Source organism: Exophiala aquamarina, assembly GCF_000709125.1.
Source record: "Exophiala aquamarina CBS 119918 chromosome Unknown aczIA-supercont1.4, whole genome shotgun sequence".
In the NCBI taxonomy this organism is placed as follows: Eukaryota; Fungi; Ascomycota; class Eurotiomycetes; order Chaetothyriales; family Herpotrichiellaceae; genus Exophiala; species Exophiala aquamarina.
Window position 1 is genome coordinate 911,197 of NW_013550584.1, and position 23,748 is coordinate 934,944.

Consider the following 23,748-nt stretch of genomic DNA (forward strand, 5'->3'; position numbering starts at 1 on the left):
CTTTAGAGTTCAGACATCGCCGTACCGATTTACGGAGGCCCTCATCTTCCGATTCTTGCGGACGGTAAGTTTCATCGAGATCTCGGTATAGCCTTGGTTAAAGCTCGCCCCGTTAACTGACGGCACCCAGAAGACGGAATGATCGGGTTTATTCTCTTTAGTCCAGTATGCGAGTTGAAGAGCGACCTGTGTTTTGCCCACGCCGCCTAGACCAACAAGAATCACCACTTGGCCTCCTTCTGACGTGAATAGATTCTGGCAGAGATTTTCTACGACGTCCTCCCGTCCAACGAAACGTTTGTTGGGTGGGAGCGGAATGTAGTAACAGGGAAGGGAGACACGATCTACAAGTAAGTATCAGTTCGAGTCATCTCATGGGGTCAATAGGGTTAAGGCTCTCCATACTCAAGTTACTCCGGATGCCGTCATTGTTGTAGTCCTTTTTTAAACTCAGCTCTGAACCTGTATTCGAGAGAACTAGCCTTACCTGGAACCGGCTAGCCAGGCTTAAATCAGCCTTCCCTACCACGAGTAGGGTTCGTTTACGGAACAGCCAGCAACTAAGTAAAATCTTCAATGTACACACTTTGCTTCAGCTTCAGATTCTCCACGCAGTCTCTGGCCCAAAATATCTGTTGCTGGTCGTCCAGGTACTGATAGGTCGCCGCTTCGATGGTCCCCTGTTCTTCGTACGCCTCTAAGCCGACGTTTTAGAGTCCTTGGTCTCCTATAGACGGAAATGTTGATTACGATCATAGTGTGCTTTCCACCTGGCAAGGAATCTTCTAGCTGTCTCTTCTGTCTCGGTGGAGATCTGGACTAGCGTCTCGGACAAGAACTTCAGTAGATTGTCCTCAATCGGTTTCTTACCGGGATTTCCCGTCCCTATCGAAACGAAACACTTGACTAGGGGTTTTAAGTCGCCTATACGGTGACACTAAATATCAGATGCTTCACCTTGCACCTTTTCGACAGGGTTACTAGCCCCTAATGCACCGTCCTCAAAGTGTCGTGTCCCAATCGAGACGGGGTCAAAGAAGACGGTGGCAGGCGACGTAGCCAATGCGGCTTCGTAGATCGTAGCAGATACGACAGGCTTCTTCTCATGGAGATCATAACTTCGCAAGGGTGTAATACCGTACAGCTCCTTTGACGCAGTGCACATGAAACTGTCTCAGTACTCAGCTGACATTTTCAAATTAGCCAACACTCAGAGTAATGCGTACACTCTACATCCACAAGTTTCCTCATCATTGAACTTTTCGTTCGGGTCGTAACCCTGGGACCTGATCACCTCTTCAATTGCCGCCCTCAGTTTTGCACTGTCGAATCGTGCCTGAACACGTCCTTTCCAGCTAAAGGGTGCTCGGTGTCTCTTCTCTTTGAATACCACCTTGATCAATTCAGTGTAGGCGTAGATGCATGCATCCACATCCATCTCTAGTCGACCAAGCATAATGGCGATTAAGCTGCCACATTTCATTTCAGCGAGTCGGTTCGTGGTCCCCCAAGTGCGGTTGGCACTCACCCTCCTGTGCTCGTTCCCCCAATAAGGTCAAACAATTCAGATGGCTTGAGCGGCGAAGCTCTCTTTTTTCGACGTTCGTGGTTCAGCCGTGTCATGAGGCTCTTCAAGATGTAAAGGGTGGATAGGCCGCGGGCTCCACCACCGTCAAGCGATAACAGACAAAGTCCGGTGTAATCAACTGGGTTCAGGTTCCCACCAGTCATTTGTTCGCCGGCGAGTGCCTGCGCGATAATTCCGCATGAGGTCTAGAGAGATGAATTGAGAGGATAAACAGTAGAGAAGCGGCTCCATGTGAAGTCGCAACTTGCAAGACGATCAGGCTGAGTGAGGCACCTCAACTGTCCACATGCGACATGCATTATCCCCACCTGCCAAGTCAGGCAACAGCAAGTCTTTCTCGCTTAGTCGAGAGCTTCTCGCCTTTTTCTCGCCGTGTCTTTGGCCAATTAATAAAGGATGAACCCCAAACCTTTGCCGTTACCTCGTACTGAATCTTTGGAAAGCTCATCGCATCAGCAGGTATGAACAGTGGCTGAAAACCAAAGCCTAGAGTGGTCTGGATAGCATCCTGTGGCGCGAATGGACATGAGCAGCAGACTCCTGGTAAAGGCACGGGAGCTCGTGTGAGGGACAAGGGGACATATGATATGCCCGCAGGCCGACCACCAGCATGCCCCTTACCTAGGTAGTCATTGTACATAGATCGAATGAGACCGACAACCTCTCACAAGGACGGAGTATGTATTTCCAGTGTAATTTTTAGCGAGTACGGAGTACAAAGGCAGGCAAAGAGCAGCCTTTCCCCAGTCTTGGTATCCAGACTTTTGACCGCTATTAGTCATTGAAATTGGATCGGCTTCCCGGGTCAAATCCTCCACCACCATTGAGAAATAGTGCTCTTGCAGAAGCTTCACCTATCTTCACAACTCATGTGACGCTCTGCGAGCATCCATCTGGGAGCCAGTGAAAAGGAAAAGAAAAGGGGTCGGCTTCATCAAGAGGGAGGTCGTCTGATCCAATACATAGGACTTTGACCAATGCCAGACAAGGCGAGAACCGTAGATGTTTCAAGATCTCGAAGATTGGTCCAAACTCACCTCCACACGCGGCTAGGTTCTTCATATCGTCTGCATAAGCCAGCATAATCATGCCCCATGTCGATCTTGATTCTATTTTGTGTTAGGGCCTGCTCGTGTTTCTGCATAAATACTTCCGTGAGTTCGGCCGGGGCGGAAGCCGTCAATCTCCGAAAAATGGCTCAACCAACAAGGCTGTACTTCCGTAATTTGGCTTTTCTGACAGAAACCCTCTTTCGCTTTGCCTCCAGTGGCCCCCCTATCATTGCTTACAGCCCTCCGGCGAACGTGGCTTCGGATCATTGGAAATCAGAATCGGGATTTATGCTCTTCCTGAATGACAATCATTTATGAAGTGTCCCACAGTGGCCCTGTCAAAGTCGTCATGGTAGGTTAATGCTCAATGCTCAATGGGTCAGGCATGACTGGTCGGGCCTAACCCAGTCATCGAGCAGTGCAAAAAGACCGGCATGCCCACTTCGCCAGCCTGTCTAATGCGAGCTGTAAGCTTTGTTGCTGAGTAGTAGGGTATGGCCATGAGTCTCTTCATTCCCATGAAAGAACCACTCCGCTGTTTGATTGATTCCCTTGTCCCTCAATTACTACGATAGGACTGCCGACCATACCAACGATAAGGAGGAGGAAGAAAAGGATACCAACGAGCGATCAACAATCCACCAATTCTGGCGAGGCAATCAATCGTTTCCGTCATGTTGGACAACGCAATAAAGCTGTACGGGGTGTTTCAGCTACAGATCCTCTATCCGGTCCTTGACGCAACAGCGTGGACCGACAAGCACCAGCACCGGCGAAACCGACGGAAGAAGGCAAGGAGGGCATTGAGGAAGGCGGAGGAGGGGGAGAGGAAGAGGATTGCTGCCATGACCGCCAAAGGCCTGCTACCACTCAAGAATGATGTTCTTCTGAAGGAAATTGCTATCTAATCGTTCATGGTGTGAAAGGAAACCTTGGAGGACCACTCCCGGAGAAATTGAGGCCATACAACGAAAAAGCAACAAATGGGATTCTTGTAAACGGCTGAAATGAGTCCTTCGTGCTCATCTACGCCGACCAATTGTATGGCGTACGATATCAGCAGGCTGATTCAGGGTTTGGAAAGCCTTGAGGATACGAAAGGCATTTCTAGGCGCAAAGCAGGTGATTGTTTGTCAAACTTTGGTATACCCCGTGGGACAAATTGAGCTGAAGGCGCAGAGTCGATGGGAACAACGGGGAATGGACATAACATGGCAGTCCACGCTTCGCGGGTCGCCTTCTCACAGATTTGGAATCCAACCACAGTTCTCGCAGATATGTACGATAGCCATGAGATCTTCTCGTAAACAGATTGGCTTGGTGAATTCCTGGCCCAGCGGTTGATGGTCGACCGCAGTCCCTTCTGGGTTTGCGCTTGGCACATTTGTGGCGTTGATGCTTACCTCAGATTAACGTGTTCACCTCATCAAATAGTGCCATCGCCTCCTTGGCCAATCGACCATTCGCTATCAAATGCATTGATGTGGGAATGCAACCCTAGCCTTAGTAGCATGTGTAGCGAAGGGAATATCTGCTCGAGCGGGTCGATGTTGTGGTCGCGAGAAATTAGTCAAATGACCAGGACGGTGGTCCCATCCGTTATCGATAAGAAAATACGGCCGATCACAGGACGAGTTTTCCCCAAGATTTTCTCCAACCTAAACTGCGCAGTCAAATACATCCTCGATGACTCTCAGTTATTGGCATTGATGAAGGGGAGACGATGGCGACATGCTGATAAACGGCTCTTCGCGCCTGGTGTTTGGCATAAGAGCTCTTTCTCCTCGGAATGCTTCAATTTCTAGCATTTTCCTTCGCTGTCTCCATGGCAAGGCACAAGGGAATGGCCCAAGTCCAACGGTAGCAATCATCGGCTCGGGGCCGGCGGGCTTCTATACAGCTCAGAAGCTGATGCGAGCGCTCCATGATACTAAAATTGACATGTACGAGCAGCTGCCAGTGCCTTTCGGTCTCGTCAGGTTCGGAGTCGCTCCAGACCATCCAGAAGTCAAAGTAGGTAGATCTCGTCGTCCTGGATAGCACACTCCTGCGCAAGCGACACTCTCTGACGCTCACCAGAACTGTCAAGATACTTTCCAGGATGTCGCTGCTTCCCCAAACTACACCTTCATTGGAAACGTCCACCTTGGGCTGGAACTACCTCTTCCTCTCCTGGCCAAACATTACGATGCGATCGTCTTTGCATATGGCGCTTCCAAAGATCGCAAGCTGGGTCTGACCGGTGAAGACAAGCCACACATATATTCTGCAAGAGCATTCGTGGGTTGGTACAATGGACTCCCGGAATATCGAGACTTGAATCCGGACCTGAAAGCCGGCGAGACCGCGATTGTGGTTGGTCAAGGTAATGTGGCCCTGGACGTGGCAAGGACACTGCTGAGTAAGGTGGACGATCTCCGGAAGACCGATATCACCGAATATGCACTGGAAGCACTCTCCCAGAGCAAGATCAAACATGTTCATGTCGTTGGTCGACGAGGACCTATGCAAGCAGCATTTACAATTAAGGAAGTTCGGGAACTCCTTCAGCTGGACGACGTCAATTTCACTCCGATCCCAAATGAATACTTTCCGCAAGACCTGAAGGCGTTGCCGAGGCCAAGACGCCGACTGCTCGAGCTCCTTCAAAAAGGGAGTCCGTTGAAAGATAAGGCGACCAAATCATGGTCTCTAGACTTTCTCCTCGCCCCGAAGAGCATCCAGTGGTCTACGGAGGACCCTAACAAACTCGAAGGCGTCACATTTTCCAAGACGAAACTAGAAGACCCCGCCTCATCCCACTCTAAAGTGTCTTCTAGAGAAGAAACAGTCGCTCTTGCCACGTCAACCCTGTTTCGCTCAATCGGCTATAAGGCAGAAGCAATTCCAGGTATGGACGAGCTAGGTGCAAACTTCGACGAGCGAAAGGGCACTATCCAACACGATGGTGCCGGCCGCATTGTTCCCCTAGACACAGTCCCGCAATCTGGCAGCGGCACGACCAAAAAGGCAAGCCTGTACTGCTCCGGCTGGGTCAAGCGCGGCCCTACGGGCGTCATCGCATCCACCATGACCGATGCATTCGAGACCGCCGACGCCGTCGTCGAGGACTGGAAGAAGACCTTCCACAGTGGCGACATCTCAGAAATCGCTCGAGAGAACCTGGCCCCGGAGAGACTCGGCTGGCAAGGAGTGCTCCGGGACGCGCAGACTATGAACCTTGGCCTCCAGCCTGTGCATTGGGAAAACTGGCAGAACATAGATAGGGAAGAGAAGAAGGCGGGTGAGGTGAGAGGGAAGCCGAGAGAGAAATTCGGCAGTGTCGGTGAGATGCTGCAAGTTTCGGGAAAGTGATCAACCTCTTGTAATTGAGCTGGCGAACCAATTTTGTAAGATTATCGCATATGTGTGGATGTACAGCTATAGAATCACCTACCTAGTACTCCAGACGATAGAATCCGACTCTTGTAATAGCGTCAATACTTTGTCAAAAGTGACACCCCTAAACCCCTCGCGTCCATCCGTTCAGCTTCCTCATGTAAGATTGCTTATATCCTCTCCATCCATACCGTGGTATAATGTAATAGAGCTTCCGACGTCTAACCTATCCTTATCCGCTTCCGTTTCCCCACCTCAACATCACATCCCTTCGTTCTCTCTCTCTCTCTTTCTCTCTCTCTCTGCCCGTGATATGTGCTTAACCGGTTAGTTGGTAGAAGGCTGCGGCAACGCCTTGCCCCATATATGTCCAAGCTGAGCGGGGCGTTTACACGGCGGCTGAGACCTATCCTGTCCTGGAGATTAATTCCAATCACAGCGCGTCGAGTTACCATCCCCAAACACCGCTCTCATATGGCCCGCCGACACCGTTCAAAGAGCGGCCCCCCTTCTCTTTCGCTCCCTTCCCGCTCCGGAGTGAAATCTCACGCCGTCGCCTTCTCCCCGTAAAGAATGTCCTGGACAGCCTCGGCAATGGCCAACGCACTCGTGAGCCCAGGACTCTCAATACCCAGCAGATTCACGAACCCAGCGTAACCTTCTTCCTCTCGGATCAAGAAGTCCTGAAACCCCGTGCCATCTTTCCCATAAGTCCCGCTCGCACCCCTCGCCAGCTTTGGCCTGATCCCACAGTAGTCAAGATCCACGGCATCGCGCCGGATCCCAGGCAGATACGACTGGATCATGTCCAGGGCGGCCGCGAGCCGCGCCGGGTTTGGCGAGAGGTCACTCGGGTCGTCGACCCATTCGACGTCGGGCCCGAAGCGCACGCGGCCAGCTATGTCGAGTGTCAGGTGTGTGCCTAATCCACCCAACCCAGGAACCGGGGCCGGGTACAGGAGAGTCTGGGGTTTGGGGTGCCCGCTTGCGTAGGAGAAGTAGCTGCCTTTCGCGTAGAAAGGAGTCAGATGTCGCTCGGCCGGGAGCAGCATGTTGCTCACCGTGATCGCACCCAGGCCTGCAGAGTTGATCACCGTCTCGGCCGTGATGGTATCTTCGCCGCCTGCGCCGTCGCGCGAGCGCGTCGTTATCGCGTAGCCCGGTCCCTCCCCATGACCAAGCTTCTCGATCGCTGTAACGACGGTATTAAGCACCTCTTCACCCCCGCGCTCCTCAAAGCTCCCCTGCAGATACGCCATGAATGCATGCGAATCGATGATCCCGGTGGTCGGACTCTCCAGCACGCCCGCCCCGGCGCGCACGTCCGGTTCCTGGCGCGAGATCTCTTCGCGACTGAGGAAGTGCGTAGGAACGTCGATGGTCTGGGAGAACTCGTGCAGGCGATGCAGTTGCTCCATCTGCTGCGCGTCTTGTGCTATGATCCATTTCTTCGTTCGCCGGTGCGGGATGTCGTTCGCCGACGCGAGTGCGTACAGCAGCTCCTTGCCGCGGATGCAGAGCCGGGTTTTGAGCGTGCCGCGGCCGTAGTAGAGCCCTGCGTGGATCACCTGGTGATTGTTGAGGTAGGTGGTTAGTTTAAATTTTCGATGTCGGGCGAAGCTTTCGTCTCCCGCCCTTCTTTTTTGGAGGGCAGGGGTTCGACAAGGCGGTGATGGAGAACATAAATGAAATGTATCATCTTACCTCGGAGTTGCGACTGCTGGTCTCCGTGCCCACCGCGTCGTGCCTCTCAATCAAAATCGTCGAGGTGCCGCTTCTCGTAGCAAGTTGTCGCGCAACCGCAAGACCAACGGCGCCGGCTCCGATGACCTGTGTACCAACAAAGAGAAAAACTCATGCATCAGCCCGATGTTTCTCTGGCTGGAGTCTGCATCTTCCATCCGTTACCAAAAAGTGGCCTACAAGCGATCATAATTGATAGAGAAGGCATTGAGAAAGAACCCCAACTCACCGCATGCGTGAAGTCAGCATCTAGAGCCTTAGACGTCGAGAATGCTCGACTTCGAGCCGTCGTACGAGATGATGATAATGATGATACTGATAATACGCGGTAGCCCACTCGTGGCAAAGACGGGAGGCTTGCCATGAGCGACGATGGCTCCGATGATCCGATCGAGGTGAGCTTCGTGCCAGTTCCGAAGAGAAACAATGGAACCCGAAAAACAACAACCCCCACAAAGGTATCTATGCGCTTGAAAGGTTGCTCAGACGCTAGACAATAAGTGGTCGATGGTTGGTTTTCCTTGAGCTACATCACACCAGAGTCAGGACAGTGTGATGCCGGATGTGGTATGCAGCAGCTGTGCTGAAACGCTGTCCTAACCGTCAGGATTTGGGCGAGGCTGAAACGTAGGGGAAGCGTGGTAGCAATCTTTCCGCCGAAAGTTGCTTCAGCCAACACTTATTGATACGAGTTCAGAACCAGCACTGAGTACTCTGTATGGATTCTCGATCCTCCTAGCGCCTTTTGGCTTGACAATGTCACCGACTCACCGGCGATGTGGTCACGAATTGTGGTTGATAGTGACAACCGATATAGGTAGGCCAGCGGTGGAGAAGTCGGAGTCAAGGAACAAATGCGGAGACTACGCGGAGGTTTGAACCCGGCGGCTCAAACAATCTAATCGCATCTCACGTGAGCGCTCACCTCGACCGTGCCGCTTTTAGAACCGCCTCCTCGTGACTTGCCCTCCTCTCACCTCACCCTTCAACTCAGCCTCGCCCTGATGGTTCCATTCAATCCTGCAATTCTCAGAAGAAGTAGGCTCAGAAGGGTGGTAAGTGTGCGCTAGTATTGAGCGTAAGCTGAGTTTGGGATTACGCTCACAATGGGTGCGCTCCGGTAGTGAGGCGTGCTACACTGACTTGAGTTTAGAAATGGACCAGCGCGCATTTGAAATCGACTTTCGGCCGATATTGTGTACCCTGACGGTGAGTACACATCGATGGTGAAAACATGCCCGCCCCTAAAATACAAGAATTTGTGTCCGGGCGGAGGGCCTTGGCAGGAGCACGAGGACAGGTAAGTGACCGGGTAATTGGACTATAGATGACTGTCGAAAGCGTAGAAAGATTGTGATGTTAATTTCAGACACCTAAATGTCGTTACATGAGGCTCATAGCTCGTTACGTCTTTCGAGACGATCAGAGCTCTTGGAATGGCTTCGCATAATGCGAAAAGATTGTCTATTCCGATCCACCTGGCGAAAGAGTCCTCTCTGAATTGGCAAACTCCACGTGTCAGAGGCTTCATCTTGTCCACAGCACAGCGCCTCCACCAACGCCGTTCGCTCTCAAAGGATTGGCACCACCACTAGCATCTATTGTCTCACTTAACCTGCCAACGGGGTGCCGGAATCCACATTTCTCGTAAAATCCTTCTTTGCCATCTGCAGCGATGACACAGACGGGAAAATCGCCGACGGGGTCGGTCTTGGCCACCTGTAACGCTTCCTTGACAAGCTTGTTCCCATAACCCTTCCCTTGGTGGTCAGGATGGATGGCGAGAGTTTCCAATGACCAGTGCCTTTGTCGATGAGGGGCACTGAAGAAGGGCGAGCTGAACGGAATGATGGACGGCAGGAAATTCCAGTACGTGAGAGGTGAAGGATTGTCTCGAGTTGCCTGGGCGGCTGCTTCGTTACCATAGACGCGACGGCGGAAGGTGTAAAAGGCGGCCAATAGGGGCCTGATCAAAAGACCTGGTAAGAAATGCAAAGAGTCAACAAGTGAGATTTCTTTTTCAAAGAAGATGAAGCTAATTGTTTGAGAATTTGAGAGGACAATGACTAGTTCTTACGTGGATCAAGTAACCCCCAGATTCCGTAGATGTGCTCCCATCCCCTGCCCACTCGCTCCAATTCTGCAACACCAGTGAGGACTTGATTCTTCCTCACAATCAGCCTCGCATTCCGGAAAAGTAGTGGCTCTGTCTCCCGAGCTTTTTCTTCGGTCTTTCCATATTGTTGGCTTTGGCTTGCTTCTGTGGAGGTCTTGTGGTAGGACACAAGTAGACATCTCCCGTAGTCGTACCAAGAGAGCCACAGATACTCTTCGAACGCCTGCAAAAATGCCTCGGGATGTTGAGACTGATGCGGAAACATCACTTGGAATAAGGGGTCAGGACCAAACGACGCGGCCATGATGGCGGCCATAATCGGGAGGTCGGCCTTTGTGGCAGGACGGACTGGCATGGTGAGAAATTCCTGGAGTGGAAAGAAGGAATCATTGGCTGTTGTCAGGAAGTCGTTTTTGAGCGGCGATCCTTGTTATCTCAGACTGTTTATCTTGGTCCTTTTGGGACAAGAAAAATCTGCACTATATACCATAGGCTGTTTTGCGGCGGAACTACAGAGCGGGGATGTCACTACGCTCCCGCATCCCCGTGCGGCTAGGGCCTATGGCGCGGTTCCTCTGCTGAACTGCGAGAATCCGTTGGTTTGTAGAATGAAAAGCCTGGCCGGGGCGGTATTCAAGGCATTGTGTCCCCTTGGACACAATTGTGATATGGGCGCCATGCATATTCTCTGGATTCGACAGGCTGCTAGAGAGTTGCTGCAGATACAGGTCGTTTCTCCCTCTTTGGCAAAATATATTTGTAAGCTGCTCCGTAGAATTTGACTTTTAGGCCAAACACAAATCATGTTAACCTCGACGCTACAGAATCCGCTCCTGTGTCCTAATGGGTGCCAGTAGGGCTCATTGGTACATGTATTTTACATACAGGCGATGCTCCGGCCCCACTGATATAGCCCTCAACTCGACGAATCAGCACTCGGGTGCGGCTGTAGAAGAGGGGCAGTTCCAATGCCCTAAGTCCTAGACTGTGATGGCCACCCCTGGTAAGTGAAAATTGGCACAAGAGGACTGCTTAGACAGGGTCTGGATGCGTCTATTCACATCGGACGTCGTACACGACCTCCTTCCGAATGATGTGCTCCTCACTGCCGTGCCTTTCTACCGACCCGTCCTCCTGCGAGGCACTGGAGACCCCGTCGTTGCTCTTTCCGACCCTTGGCCCATCAATCCTCGCATGGTACAGTGTATATCCAGGAGGTCTGAAGTCGGCGCCGGAACTTTGTGCTGCAGAATCGTCGCTATCGCCAGTGCCGTTGTTTGCACTCTTGTTTCCCGCTCCTGTCGCCATTCTGTGGTTGGACAAATTGCTCATCTCATAGTCGTGCCCGGTGGCCCCGTATTGATCTGGTCGATACCCAAATTGAGTGGCGTTGCTTGTGTCGAATTTACGTAGATACTGATTCAACGCTGGCATGGCTGCAGAGCAAAGCGCGTAAAGCAGTTCGGCTTGCCGAATAAGAACTGGTAATATGATTGCAACCCCAGCGTCGGACGCCGACTTCAATTCTGACACATACTTAATATTGAGCCCGATGAAGGCAATGATGCTTTCTTCGATCAGCGTGGGTTCCAATATTGCCGGTGACGGAAGTCTTACGGCAATCTCAGAATGAAGCTTGCGGATGCCTGCACTTTTCGATTCCAACTCATCTGGAGGGGAATGAGCACGACCAAAGATAGTACCCAGATGATGATTTCAAGCACTGCATCGAGCACCCCGATGATAATCCAGCGACTTCCCTAGCCAGCGGTCAGCCAAAATTGAAGAAGATATTGTCGGAATGAGCAATACAAGACCCAAACATCTCCCCTCTGTATCCGAGTCAATTACACCCTCGGGGTTGCATTTGACCGTGACGACTAGTATAGAACCTAGGCACCATGCAGCACACAGACCGATGGTAATTTCACACAAACCACGCTTTTGACGTTGTGACGAGGCGAACAGGCGTCGAACCAGCCAAATGGCCGAGCATTTGGCGACAAAAATCGCCAGAAGGAAGAGGACGTCACCAGCTCGGATGCACTTGTGCCTGTCAGCAGACCCGTTGTGGTGAAGTCAAAGCTGTAGCCTACTCGAGCAGCAGTTTCAGTATCACTTGACGAAACAAGATTGTAGGAAGCGCCGAAGCTCCCTTTGACTGTTGCGGCAATCACGGCTCCAAACTGCGGTATTGCGAGGGCCTGCGGATGGTAAGAACTTGGCCATGTAGTCAATTATAGAGCATCTGAACATACAGTTGCCGCAACCGATAACCAGTCATCGAGGCCTATGTTCCTGTACTTGCTGGCTAGACGCATCACCAATATCATGCAGGCATAAATGATATATAAGACGCCTATTGTCAGAACGACCCCCCGGCGATCATGTTCGCTAAGAGGGAACGGTCGTGGGCCATACACGGGCGCCTCCGCCGAAAAGTCAGACATCGTGATGATGATGATGATGATGATGATGATGATGATGATGATGATGATGATGATGATGATGATGATGATGATGATGATGATGATGATGATGATATGGTCGCTGCCCAAGAGTCAAAACTGCTGGCTCTGTAGCGGGACCCCATTGTTAAAAGTCTGCTACTCTGACTGTACGTATGTATGTATTATGTCCAGTGCTAAACAGGCTTGCTCATGCCCCTGAGCTCCCCTGACATACATTAGAAGCTTGTGTGAGGGACGCTTCCTCGACTGAAGGCTGAACTCAAAAACCAGACATCCTGGGTGTTGCCACTACCCAAACAATATTCTGTGACTTTGACATGATTCGCAACGCATCAAAGGCAGCAGCACTCCGTGGTGTGACCACTCTACAGGCACACAGTACAGATGCCTGCCTGACAAGGGTAATCTTCGCTGGGTGGTACCTGGTCCACGATCTTGAATATTGTCGCAAAGCAAATGACAATATGCAGAAACCCGTAGATCTTTGCCTTTAGCAGCCAAGTTCACGAGGCTATCAGTCAAGAGCGAGCGGGCTGATTGGCCCTTGGGCCTTGGGGTTTGGAGTTCAAGCCTAGTGACCTTCGGCTGATCCACTTCCAGGAGGGTCCGGGATTTTCCGGGGGTTCGGCGCCGTCCTCAACGAGCCGAACGGGGATGCAGGCTTGCATGTCCCAAGCCACTGCCACGACGCTTAGATTCACCTTCTGCATTGGAGACCCATGAGGCCTTTCTTGAATTGAGCGATGTGTACTACATATTGTACTCATGCTATGTTGATATAGAGATGGCACATGCTGGTTCCAGGATGAATGTGTGGGTTAGCCCCAAAAAGGCTCCTGGCCCTTGGCCAAAAGAGCCTTTCTTCACCTCATGAGATGGGCCTGTTGAGACTCGCTCCAAGTCCATCCAAGGTACGGAGTATAGCCCAACCTGGAATGCGCCGCTGGCGCAGACCAGCCAAAAACCTTGTCCAGGAGGGCCCGAAGCTCTGATAAGAGTGGTGATGTCCAGCATCGAAAACGACTGCTGGAAAACTCAAAATGCGTTGTTACATACGTACTCCGTACTGGGACAGTCCTGTACGACTCGCAATCATCCCTAGAACCAAGCAGGGTCAATCTGATGCACATTCATCCTTGACTTCTGGCGGGTGGGGTCTCCGGCGGCGGCGCTAGTGACTCTCAGCAACTGGCTAGGTCTAACGCATACATTATGCGGGTATGTTCAAGTTTGCCCACACCCTCGTGGTTCGTCTTCCATCTTTTCATCTTGATTTGTGGCATGATACGCAAGGTGAGTTCGTCCTCAGAAGAAGGACGTGGGGAGGAGCTAGACTTGTCAAAACCGGTGCCTATGATGATGCTTGTCAGAGCTAGAATCAATCGCAAAATGCTCCTTTGGCTGCTCAGGTCGCTTACAGAGTTCGACCATGTCTTTCTGCTACATACCTTCGATCTTTATAGAAGCCAGGCCACGCCAGCCACGCCAACCATGCCCTGCGTCTAGGCAGGGGAAAACATGGCTAAATAGACTAACAGAAGCCTAGTTTACCACGCGGTGTTGCCACGGCCTTAAGAACATTTGCAATTGCCGAAACTTGGCCTGCATAAAATTCCCCTGCTAAAGCTCTCCCCTTCACATCCAACATCTTCCTCTCCTCTATGCTCGCCTTATACATGCTCAGCCGAACTTTGAAGATAATCCAATAGAAATGGACAAGTCAGCTGAATACGAAGTTGACCCGAGCAGTGAGCTCAACGACGAGGCTCTGCTCGGAGACAAGACTGGTTCTGTTGCAGACAAGAGAGACATGGATCGCCTGGGCAAGGAGCAGTTGTTCAAAGTTGGCCCCGCCGACTATTCGTGACCAGAGAGCCAGAACTGACGATCTTTCTTGCAGCGGAACTTTGGCTTTGTGTCGATTTTCGGGTTTGCCCTGATCATCATGAGCACCTGGGAGACACTCTTGTCGACCGTGGCATTTGGCCTAGGCAACGGCGGGCCTGGCGGGCTTATTTGGACCTTTCTCGCCGCCTGGTCCGGCTTTATCTTGGTTGGTGTCTCGATGGCGGAAATGGCGTCAATGGCACCGACGTCAGGTACTACCAACTCCGACATTCTGGACTCTGGTCTTGCCAAGAACGCACTGACAAAACTACAGGCGGACAATACCACTGGGTCTCCGAATTTGCGCCACCCAACGTGCAACGCCTTCTATCTTACTTCATCGGATGGCTGGGTATTCTAGGATATCAGGTCGGAACGACGATCGGGGCCTATGTTGCCGGCACGCTCATCCAAGGTCTCATCATTTTGAACTACCCAGACACTTACCAGCCGGAAAGATGGCATGGAACACTGATGGCCATTGCAATCTCGATCTGTGTGGCTCTCTTCAATATTTTCCTGGCAAAGCACCTCCCGCTGGTAGAAGGCATCATCTTGGTGCTCCATCTTGCCGGCTTTTTTGCTATTCTGGTCCCTCTATGGGTCATGGCCCCACGGACGCCAACTTCGGAAGTTTGGACATCGTTCGTGGATGGAGGACCTTGGGGAAGCAGTGAGTTTCTCTGAGTCTTGGTCGATGTTCTTCGCTTACCTCTCTAGTCGGAGTTGCCTGTCTTGTCGGTATGATCACGAATGCCGGCGCCCTTGTTGGCGGAGACGCTGCGGCACACATGGCGGAAGAGTTGAAGAATGCGTCGAAAATGCTCCCCCGAGCAATGATTTGGACGATTGTTGTGAACGGCATTCTCGGATTTCTTATGCTTGTGTAATAAGCGATTCCTCCCTTTCTGCGTACGCGGCAGGCTGACATCTGCTCCAGTACATTCCTCTACACCCTGGGCGATCTTGATGAGGATCTCTCCTCAGCCACTGGCTACCCCATCATTCAAGTCTTCAATACGGCAACTGGTTCTGCTGGCGGAGCGTCAGGCCTCACATGTCTCTTGATCATTCTCAACATCTGCGCCAATCTGACCACCATGGCAGGTTCATCGCGCCAGATGTTCTCCTTCGCGCGCGACAAGGGAGTTCCCTTCCACAGATGGGTGTCTCGTGTGCCACCTGGCTACGACGTTCCCGTTGTCGCCATCATGGTCTCTGCAACTTGGGCGTGTGTCTTTCACTGCATTTACATCGGCTCAGCTCTCGCGTTCAACATCATCTTGTCCGTCGGCACTGTTTCACTCCTCACGTCATACATGGTGTCCATTGGGACGATTACCTGGAAACGACTACGGGGTCACCCTCTTCTGCCATCAAAATTGAAGCTCGGCAAGCTCGGCCTTCCCATCAACATTGCGTCCCTCTGTTTCTGCGCCGTTGTGTATGTCTTTGCATTCTTCCCTCCCGTACCGAATCCTGCAGCTGCTCAGATGAATTGGGCGATCGCCGTGTATGGGGGATTGTTGCTCTTGGCCTTCACCTACTACATACTTCGTGCAAGGCACGCTTATGTCGGACCAGTCGCTTATGTCAGAAAGACGGCTTAGAGGTGCATAGATAGCTGAACGGGGGATGGAATTTTGAAGAAACTGGCGTATGATGGTGGTTGATCTCCAACAATTTCCTCGCAAATAGAAAGGTCAATGGAGCTCACCGAAATGGGTTTCATCGAACGGTAAGCATGTGGTTTCCAAGCACGTGCTTCCACAAGCATAGACCCCTAGGATGAAAAAGAAATTGCCTTCGTGACTTCAAACGAAGTAGAAGTGTTGATAATTACTCAAGCTGTTCTAATATACTCAATTTAGTTCGGTGGCACGGTGCTGAGAGCCATACTCCACTCCTCTCCTTTGCGGTCTCAGCAATTCTGTGGTCTGTCCACGATAGTCTGTTGGAGAATGAGTTCTTTGCGCCTTAGCCTTTTCCACTATAGAGCAAACCACTTCGCAACAACGTCAAGGTTTGCAGGCTGGTTGGTTACAGTATCATTGTTGTCTTCGCGCCATTCAACAGCTCTGGTGGCAGGAGCCGTTTCCGTTGATTACGCAAGAAGGACCTACCCTAACATACGTAAGAAAACTATTTGGTTTGGCTATATATAACACGTTTCTTGGTGTAAATATGAAAGGTAGATCAGGCCTGCCATGACTGCAGTCTGTGCGCGAGACGGAGGTGAGTACAGGGCGGCGTCACCCCGTTCCCTAAAGGGGTTGCATCACGAATTGCCCAACCCTTAGTTTGTTACCATCGCCACTACTCCTAGCCTTTGCGAGTCTTTACGCATCGTATTACATACGTGGGATGAACGACTGTCCTGATGATAATCCTGATAAGGATATCCGATTAATAATAATAATAACTTTCCTTTATGCACAACCAATTCCTGTCTGGAGCCCGATAAATCTATTTGATTACCGGCGTGCGTCCAATTATAGAGCTATCCAAGCTCTTGCTGGTTCCCAAATCTATGTACAATAATCATACTTCTTCTACCCTGGATCAAACAGGCGGGATGCTGGACTCCTGACCGTAACGCCTCATTGGGCTGGGAGACCAGAACAAGCCGGTCGACGAGTCAACAGGGAATCGACTCTTCGTTCCGAAAAGACGATCCTCTGTTTGACGAATGGTGTTTGTCATCGTTCCCGAGGCTGTCCCGGGCGTGCAATGTACACTGATGGAATTCCCGCGACGCTTGGACTGGAATTCCCATCGCTCAAACGCAAGACACAAATAAATCAAATATTCAGATCTATGCTCGTTCGGTGAAATCTAGCTTGCAATGGTCCTATCATTCATGTCAGTGCTGTCTGGTCTGTCAAGTCCGCGGATTCTGGTCTTACCTGGGGGAAAATGGTTGCAAACACCTCGATATCTTCACTGATTGCTGTCGGCTCGTGGACCCAATCCATCATGACACTTGCCTTGCCAATCATCGCCATCAAATTTAATTGAGCATAAGTCTGACCAAGGCAGTAATGAGGCCCGGTACCAAACACCATCCAATTCTTGACTTGCTTGTCGGCGTCACCGGTGATCCATCTCTCGGGTTCAAAGCTGTCAGGATTGGGATATGCTTCAGGATCATGAGTGGCGGGCCATAAGGCAGGAATAATCATGGACCCCTTCTTTAGAGTATAATCAGGAGTGACGGGGAAATCCTTTTTGGCCACATATGGCACAAAGATGACTGGAGGCCTATATCGAAGAGTCTCCTTGACAACGGCTCGTGTCCAAACCATCGACTCGAGCATGTCCATGTCGAAGGGCTTGTTGCGATCTCCGTCTCGAAGACGCAAGTTCTCGTCACGGACTTTTTCCAGGATTTCTGGGCGATCGGCCATGATCTGGAACAACCATGTGCATGCACTTGAGGTGGCATCCTGCGACGCAAACAGGAATGTGAAAATGGTCTGAGAGATCTCGCTGTCGGTAAAGTCACGGAGGATCTGAGGTGGCTTCTCGGATGGGGGAACCTCTTCACCACGAGCGATCCTCTCTCTGTAGTGTGCGGAATCCAGCATTTGCTTGACCCACGCATCCATAATGCAGGTCACATTGCCTCCGGCGGCCATCCTGACCTTTGCTTTTGCTGCACACTTGGCGAATTCATCCAAGATCATATCGGCAGATTTCCTGCCGTACCAGGCCTTGGTAAAGGGAATAATGACCGGGAAGTTGACCAGTTCCAGAGCCGCCGTCACCAGATAGAAGTCGAGGGCGATCTTCTTGACCACTGCATCCGAAGTATAGTGTCCGACAAAAGTGCGACAAGAGACAGCACACATGAGTTCTCGAAACTCCGGCATAAACGCGGTTGGTTTGTTGCCACGCTCTTTGCACATCTTCAAGAATGCTTTGAAGTATTTATCATAGACCTCCTCTTGACCTGGAAGGTAGATTTCCAATGCTTGACGCGTGAACAGGCCATTGAGACCCTTTCGATAATCCACGTGAGCTTTACCATCCAAGAAGACCCAGTTGGTCGGTCGCAGAATCTTGGGAGCGATGTCCACAACGGTCGGTTTCACGAAAGCGGGAGAATTGAAGACTTTTCGAGCGAGATCTCGATCGGATGCGATCACCACAAATCTATTGGACTATGTCAGTTAGGTGCAACGCAACCAAATGCAGAGGTGACCGACTTGTGGAAAACCGAGACACAGCTCAGATCAGCACTTTCCCACTTAGCCTTGTATTTTTTGAAATCTGGTTTCACCGATTCCAAGAACGGGCCGATGAAGGGCATTTTCCAGGCGGGACCAACAATGCCATATTTTCGAAACTGGTAGCTGACTAAAAAGGCGTTAATTGCTGCTGCAGACTCCCAAAGGCCGCTTGGAGATGTGGAAATAGCTCACATTGATCATATGTAGCACCGAGCACGAGCAGGCTCAACAGGACGGTCCAAACATTAAACTGCGCGCTGACTCTTGCCAAAAGACCCGTGGACTGGAACGCCTGAAAGTTCAAATCAGCATTTGCAAGAGGCGAGGCAAAGCTAGAGGCGTTGGCGAGGACATCCATAGCGAGTGGTCAGTGGGCGAGGTCGGGGACGCAGGTGCTTGTTTTGGTGGGAGTCGAATGAGGACGCGGTGCCTGAGCAGAAGGATCGAGATCTTGGGGGTGAGTCGAATGAGGACGCGGTGCCTGAGCAGAAGGATTGAATTTTTGGTGGGAGGCGATTGGAGGGGAATGTTTCTAGAGGCGGTACAGCCAACACCTGCGTTGGGCCCAACGAGCGAAGCAACCGACTCTGGAGAAAACGAGTGGAAAGGTTTCTAATGCACTCTCTCTTTTCTACCACAGCACAAGTAAGGAAAACGAGGAAGAGGGGAGAAGGAGAAATAGTCAGGTAGGTTGTTGACTTGCGGCTAAGTAGTGGAAAGTATACGGAGGACCAAGGACGGCTTGCGACTTCACCGCCAAATAGCTTGGCCTGGGGGGAGGAGAGTGTCCGGGTCGCAGTACGGATACATACCACTCGTACGAGTCAGAGCAAGCACAGGTCCTTCAGTACTAAATGCTAACTACAACGAGGTCCAGTTCAACGAGACTTTTCCGGTTGGGGATTGCGATAGCACCTAGACAGGGTGGATGAGAGGGGCTTGAGAGCCGCTTAGCTAATGGCCAGGGAAATTTGATCGCGACCAAGGGGGCCCGCTCCTGCCGTTGTTATTGGGCGTGGTGCGTGAGAGCCCCATCGGTTGCTGCCAGCTCCGGATGGCGACACTTTGATCGAAAAGTCACGCTATCCAATTCCAGCGAGTACGAGTCCAAGCACGATGGGGAGGAAGTACTCCGTAGGGGGACAGCTATTCGGCAGACATTCCGAACACAAACATGGCCATCACTAATCAAGACTCCATAGTGCGCATTAAACGCCTAGTGCCCCCCATTCAGGACTAGTGGTCTCTCCTGACTTTCTAACGGCTTTTGGCAGACGCTATCCCCGAGTGGAACAAGCGAGCACGCACCCGAGAGATATATATATGTTACGGCATGTACGGAGGACATCATACCATTTCACACAAAGTCCAGGTTGTATGGAGTATGGATTGATTGGAGGGATGGATAGAAGACACACGTGCTCAGCCCTCGGCCCTCGGCCTTTTATATTGCCTGCTGATCTCATCTCAAGTGCACGTCTCGCTCTGTGTCGCTGTCCCCTCTGAACTCCCCTCCATACAAGAAATGAGAAGAGTCTGTCTTCTGCCCAGCAACGATGGAACCACGCCCTAGTAATGCAATACCCCTATGCTTGAACTTTTTATAAGTAGAAAGACTGCCATTTCTTTCGTCATTTTCGTCGTCGCTCCGCCTTTCCTCCCCATCCCCATCCCCATCCTCATCCTCATCCTCTTCCTCTTTTGTCTTTCCAGCCTACGGAATGTCGAAGAGAGGCTTGAGCTTCTTAATCAATGCCCACTCTGGGGTCGTCATATCGTCTCGGTAGAACTCTTTGAGCGTATCAATCGATTGCCGTGAAATCATTGAATACAACGTGTCCTTGTCCTCGAGCTGTCGACCGTACATGGGCTGGTTCGGGCCTTCAATCTTGACTGCTACCGAGGGTTGGCCCTTCTTGCAAATCGGAATCGCCTTGTGCTCGCGCTCAATGGATGTCCTGGTTAGGATGGTTAGCAACAGATCGCCCGTTCCATCACAATCGAACTTACACTCTGCCCAAGCTGATGATTTCCTTGACTCCCGTGACAGAGTTAGTCTTGACCACCGCGATCGGGGTCAGTGGACGCAGATTGCCTTCAATCACATCTACTCCAATCACGATGGGGTCTTTCTTGTTGAACACTTGTATCGGGGACAACACACAGGGGAACACAGCATTGAGCTTGCTCTCTTCTTTCTTTTGTTCTTTGATCGCGTCCATGTGTGCGGTGAAATCGTCGAAAAGGTGGTAGATGATATCCGCCGTGAAGATCTTGATGCCATTCTCGTCGGCGTACTGTTGTGCCTCCTTGTCAACCTTGACATCGAAGCACAGCATCACCGCAAATTGCTTGGCCTTCTCCAACATCGTGCCCGCCATCATCACATCTCTCTTGTACACTGGCCCAATCGAAATGTTGGCCACCGGAATCTTGGAAACCTTCAAGAATTCCAGAAGGGCTTCTAATGAGCCCAAAGTCGATGCTTGTACACTGACGCCACGGTTGTCCTTGGACACTTTGCTAAGTAACTGTTGTAGATCACCCATCACTTCATCTTCCAAGTCCTCCTCATCATCCTCCGGTCCAACAACAAGTAGACGCGACCCAGCGATGGCCCCTTCTAGATCGTTGGCCGCGATCTTGACCCCCAGCGCAGCCTTGGCTTCCTTGTTGTGCACGTACTGTGACTTGAGACGGAGTTCTTTGAGCGGTGCGGGAGTTAGAAGCGCTCGGATGTTGGTGGCGATGGGGCCGTTGAGACCACAGAGGACAATCCGGTCGCCTTCATGGAGTACACCGTTCGAGATAATGACATCGATCGTCGTGCCCAACCCCTCGATGACCTTGACCTCGAGAACGGTACACTCGACTTCAGACAAGTACATCAGGCTGGTCGTCATACGTTCTTGCGTCAAGGAAACCAGCAGCTTCAGCATATCTGGGATACCCTCGCCGGTATGCGCTGACGTCGGCACCAGAGAGACGAACCGTCGCATATCTTTATTCTCATAGAAGAGCTCGGCATTGAAGCCCTGCTCGGAGAACGCGAGCTTGGTCTTTTCAAGTCGATCTCGAAATTCATTTTGCACAGCTTTGTTCTGGAACGCCAAACTGTCTTGGAAGCCATTGTTATCGATCTTCTTCCACCCGTACAACCGATCGATCTTGTTGAGTGCCACAATAAACGGCGTCTTGCGATCTTTGAGAAGCTTCATTGATTCCAAGGTCTGCGGTTCCAGCCCGTGCATGATATCGACCACTAGGATCGCGATGTTGCACAGCGAAGAGCCACGAGATCGGAGGTTGGAGAAAGACTCGTGGCCAGGTGTATCAATGACCAGAAGACCAGGGACCTTAAATTCGAACTTGCCATCTCGGTTCACGACGGCCGTCTTCTGTTGCAAGGCGTCAAGGGGGAAATAAGTCGCACCGATCTGCTGCGTGATACCACCCGCTTCACCTTCCTGAACATTGGTCTGTCGGATCTTGTCGAGGAGCTTGGTCTTGCCAGTATCGACGTGGCCTAGAATACAACAAATGGGCGATCGTAGATTGTCTTTGGACCGAGCGGCAAGTGCTTCTTCATGCGCCTTTTGTCGTCGAGCGGCTGCTTCGGCTTTCTTCTTGGCAAGTGCTCGCTGGGTGACCGTACCCTCTTCTTCCGATGAAGAGTCGTCTGAGTCGCTGTCCGATTCACCTCTAGACTTGGACATTGAATCTTGGCCAACAGCAGCTGTGGCAGTGCCATTGGCCGCCGCCTTCGCCTTCGCCTCTTCATCCGAATCAGCATCCCAGCTCTCCTTGACGTCGTCTTCTGCGGCCTTCTCCCAATCGTCAACGCCAGAAGATTCCTCTTCTTTCTCTGCCTCGGCGGCGGCGGCGGCCACAGCTTCAGCTTCCTTGGCCAGCCGCTGTCGTTCTGTTGCGGCAGCTTCAGCCTCGAGTCGAGCTTTCTCAGCGGCAGCTTCAAGGTCAACCTCTTCTTTCTTCGGTCCTTTTCGCTTTCTGCTGTCCTTAGCAGCAGGCTTCTTCTTCTCCTCAGCATCTCCCTCGAGGCCAGCAACTTTGACACCTGATTCCAGCAATTGCTTCATCCGGATCTCAGCTTGCTGCTTTTTCTTCCTATCGGCTTCAGATAGCAATTTGCCCTCCTTGCGAAGTTGCTCCTTCTTTTCCCTCTCCCGTTCCTTCTTCCGTTGTCGAGCCTCGGCCTTCTTAGCTTCCTCCTCAGCCTCCAACCGTAGTCGTTCGTCTTCAACAGCCTTCTCTTCTGCGGCGAGCCTGGCAGATTCTTCTCTTTGTCTGGCCAAGGCCTCTTGTTGTTTCTGGATCGCAGCAAGGTGGGCGGGGACTTTCTTCTTCTTGCCACTTTTATCTTCCTTTTCCGGAGCAGCTGGAGTCGGGGTCTTTTCTTCCGCAGCAGGCTTCGCAGATTCTGCTTTCGCGCCCGGAGGGACAGCTGGAGCAGCAGGTGCGGCGGGTTTCTTTTTAGCAGCCTGAAGACGTGTCAGTAGACCTGCAAAAACCAATATAACTCGAGTGAAATACCTGTTCCTTCTTCCTCTGCTTCTCACGCTCTTTCTTCTCACGCTCCTTTTCCTTCTTCGACTTTAGACCGCCACCTGCGTTGTCTTCGTCATCATCGGCCTCCGCAGCCTTCTCCGGTTGCTTCTTTCCACCTTTATCTTTCTTGGAATTTCCAGCGAAGACATCCTCTTCATCGTCGAAAGTTGCTTCGGCCGGTGCTTTGGAATCAAGGTCGGCGAAGAGTGGGGTCGGTGCAGCACCGTCGGGATCCTCGCCGTCGACGAAATCATTTAAGACGGGCTTGCCCTTTTTCGCGCGCTTGTCCTTGTTCTTTCGTAATGCGGCCAGAAGGCCTCCAGCGGCACCGTTCACCTCACCATCGCCTGCCTCTCCAATCTGTTCTGCCTGCTTTGCATCTTCCGTTGCCTGAGCGATGGGATCAACCGTCTCACCTAGATCGGCTTCCCAGTCATCGGCCTGTTTTTTACCACCTTTCTTCTTGGGCGCCATTGCGTTGAATTGTGATGGAGTGGGACGAGTTCAAAAGGATGAAGCGTTCGCGATTGAGAGGCGGCAACATAAAGTCGTGTGCGGGAACCGGTTGGACCAGGCTAATAAGTCCTTGGAGTTGAGGCTGATGATTGGTTGATGCCAATCCACTGGAATCCCACTTCTTTGCCACGGTTGGCCAAAGGACAGTAATTTTGAAAATCGGATTTAAGGATGTGGTGATGGTGCGCAGAGAGGCGGA

The 23,748-nt window shown here is 51.6% G+C and overlaps 8 protein-coding genes across 8 annotated transcripts; 2 read left to right on the forward strand and 6 right to left on the reverse strand.

Moving 5' to 3' along the window:
- Positions 1–937: 937 nt before the first annotated feature.
- A1O9_05448 (uncharacterized protein) lies at positions 938–1,456 on the reverse strand (the record flags this gene model as incomplete). Its single annotated transcript, XM_013404667.1, has 2 exons — positions 938–1,169; positions 1,227–1,456. The coding sequence occupies 2 exons, from the start codon at positions 1,454–1,456 to the stop codon at positions 938–940; spliced, it is 462 nt and encodes a 153-aa protein (XP_013260121.1).
- Positions 1,457–4,581: 3,125 nt separating this feature from the next.
- On the forward strand, positions 4,582–5,994 carry A1O9_05449 (ferredoxin-NADP+ reductase; the record flags this gene model as incomplete). The annotated part of the gene is made up of 2 exons (XM_013404668.1): positions 4,582–4,653; positions 4,720–5,994. The coding sequence occupies 2 exons, from the start codon at positions 4,582–4,584 to the stop codon at positions 5,992–5,994; spliced, it is 1,347 nt and encodes a 448-aa protein (XP_013260122.1).
- A 569-nt stretch (positions 5,995–6,563) lies between these two features.
- A1O9_05450 (uncharacterized protein) lies at positions 6,564–8,125 on the reverse strand (the record flags this gene model as incomplete). The annotated part of the gene is made up of 3 exons (XM_013404669.1): positions 6,564–7,586; positions 7,723–7,848; positions 7,991–8,125. The coding sequence occupies 3 exons, from the start codon at positions 8,123–8,125 to the stop codon at positions 6,564–6,566; spliced, it is 1,284 nt and encodes a 427-aa protein (XP_013260123.1).
- Positions 8,126–9,288: 1,163 nt separating this feature from the next.
- A1O9_05451 (uncharacterized protein) lies at positions 9,289–10,232 on the reverse strand (the record flags this gene model as incomplete). The annotated part of the gene is made up of 2 exons (XM_013404670.1): positions 9,289–9,740; positions 9,839–10,232. The coding sequence occupies 2 exons, from the start codon at positions 10,230–10,232 to the stop codon at positions 9,289–9,291; spliced, it is 846 nt and encodes a 281-aa protein (XP_013260124.1).
- A 698-nt stretch (positions 10,233–10,930) lies between these two features.
- A1O9_05452 (uncharacterized protein) lies at positions 10,931–11,311 on the reverse strand (the record flags this gene model as incomplete). Its single annotated transcript, XM_013404671.1, has 1 exon — positions 10,931–11,311. One exon carries the CDS (start codon positions 11,309–11,311, stop codon positions 10,931–10,933), a length of 381 nt encoding a protein of 126 aa, XP_013260125.1.
- A 2,748-nt stretch (positions 11,312–14,059) lies between these two features.
- On the forward strand, positions 14,060–15,845 carry A1O9_05453 (uncharacterized protein; the record flags this gene model as incomplete). Its single annotated transcript, XM_013404672.1, has 5 exons — positions 14,060–14,191; positions 14,249–14,447; positions 14,510–14,908; positions 14,956–15,121; positions 15,176–15,845. 5 exons carry the CDS (start codon positions 14,060–14,062, stop codon positions 15,843–15,845), a joined length of 1,566 nt encoding a protein of 521 aa, XP_013260126.1.
- Positions 15,846–17,093: 1,248 nt separating this feature from the next.
- On the reverse strand, positions 17,094–18,825 carry A1O9_05454 (uncharacterized protein; the record flags this gene model as incomplete). Its single annotated transcript, XM_013404673.1, has 3 exons — positions 17,094–18,390; positions 18,444–18,594; positions 18,660–18,825. The coding sequence occupies 3 exons, from the start codon at positions 18,823–18,825 to the stop codon at positions 17,094–17,096; spliced, it is 1,614 nt and encodes a 537-aa protein (XP_013260127.1).
- A 1,356-nt stretch (positions 18,826–20,181) lies between these two features.
- A1O9_05455 (translation initiation factor 5B) lies at positions 20,182–23,507 on the reverse strand (the record flags this gene model as incomplete). Its single annotated transcript, XM_013404674.1, has 3 exons — positions 20,182–20,425; positions 20,478–22,966; positions 23,019–23,507. 3 exons carry the CDS (start codon positions 23,505–23,507, stop codon positions 20,182–20,184), a joined length of 3,222 nt encoding a protein of 1,073 aa, XP_013260128.1.
- Positions 23,508–23,748: the final 241 nt, after the last annotated feature.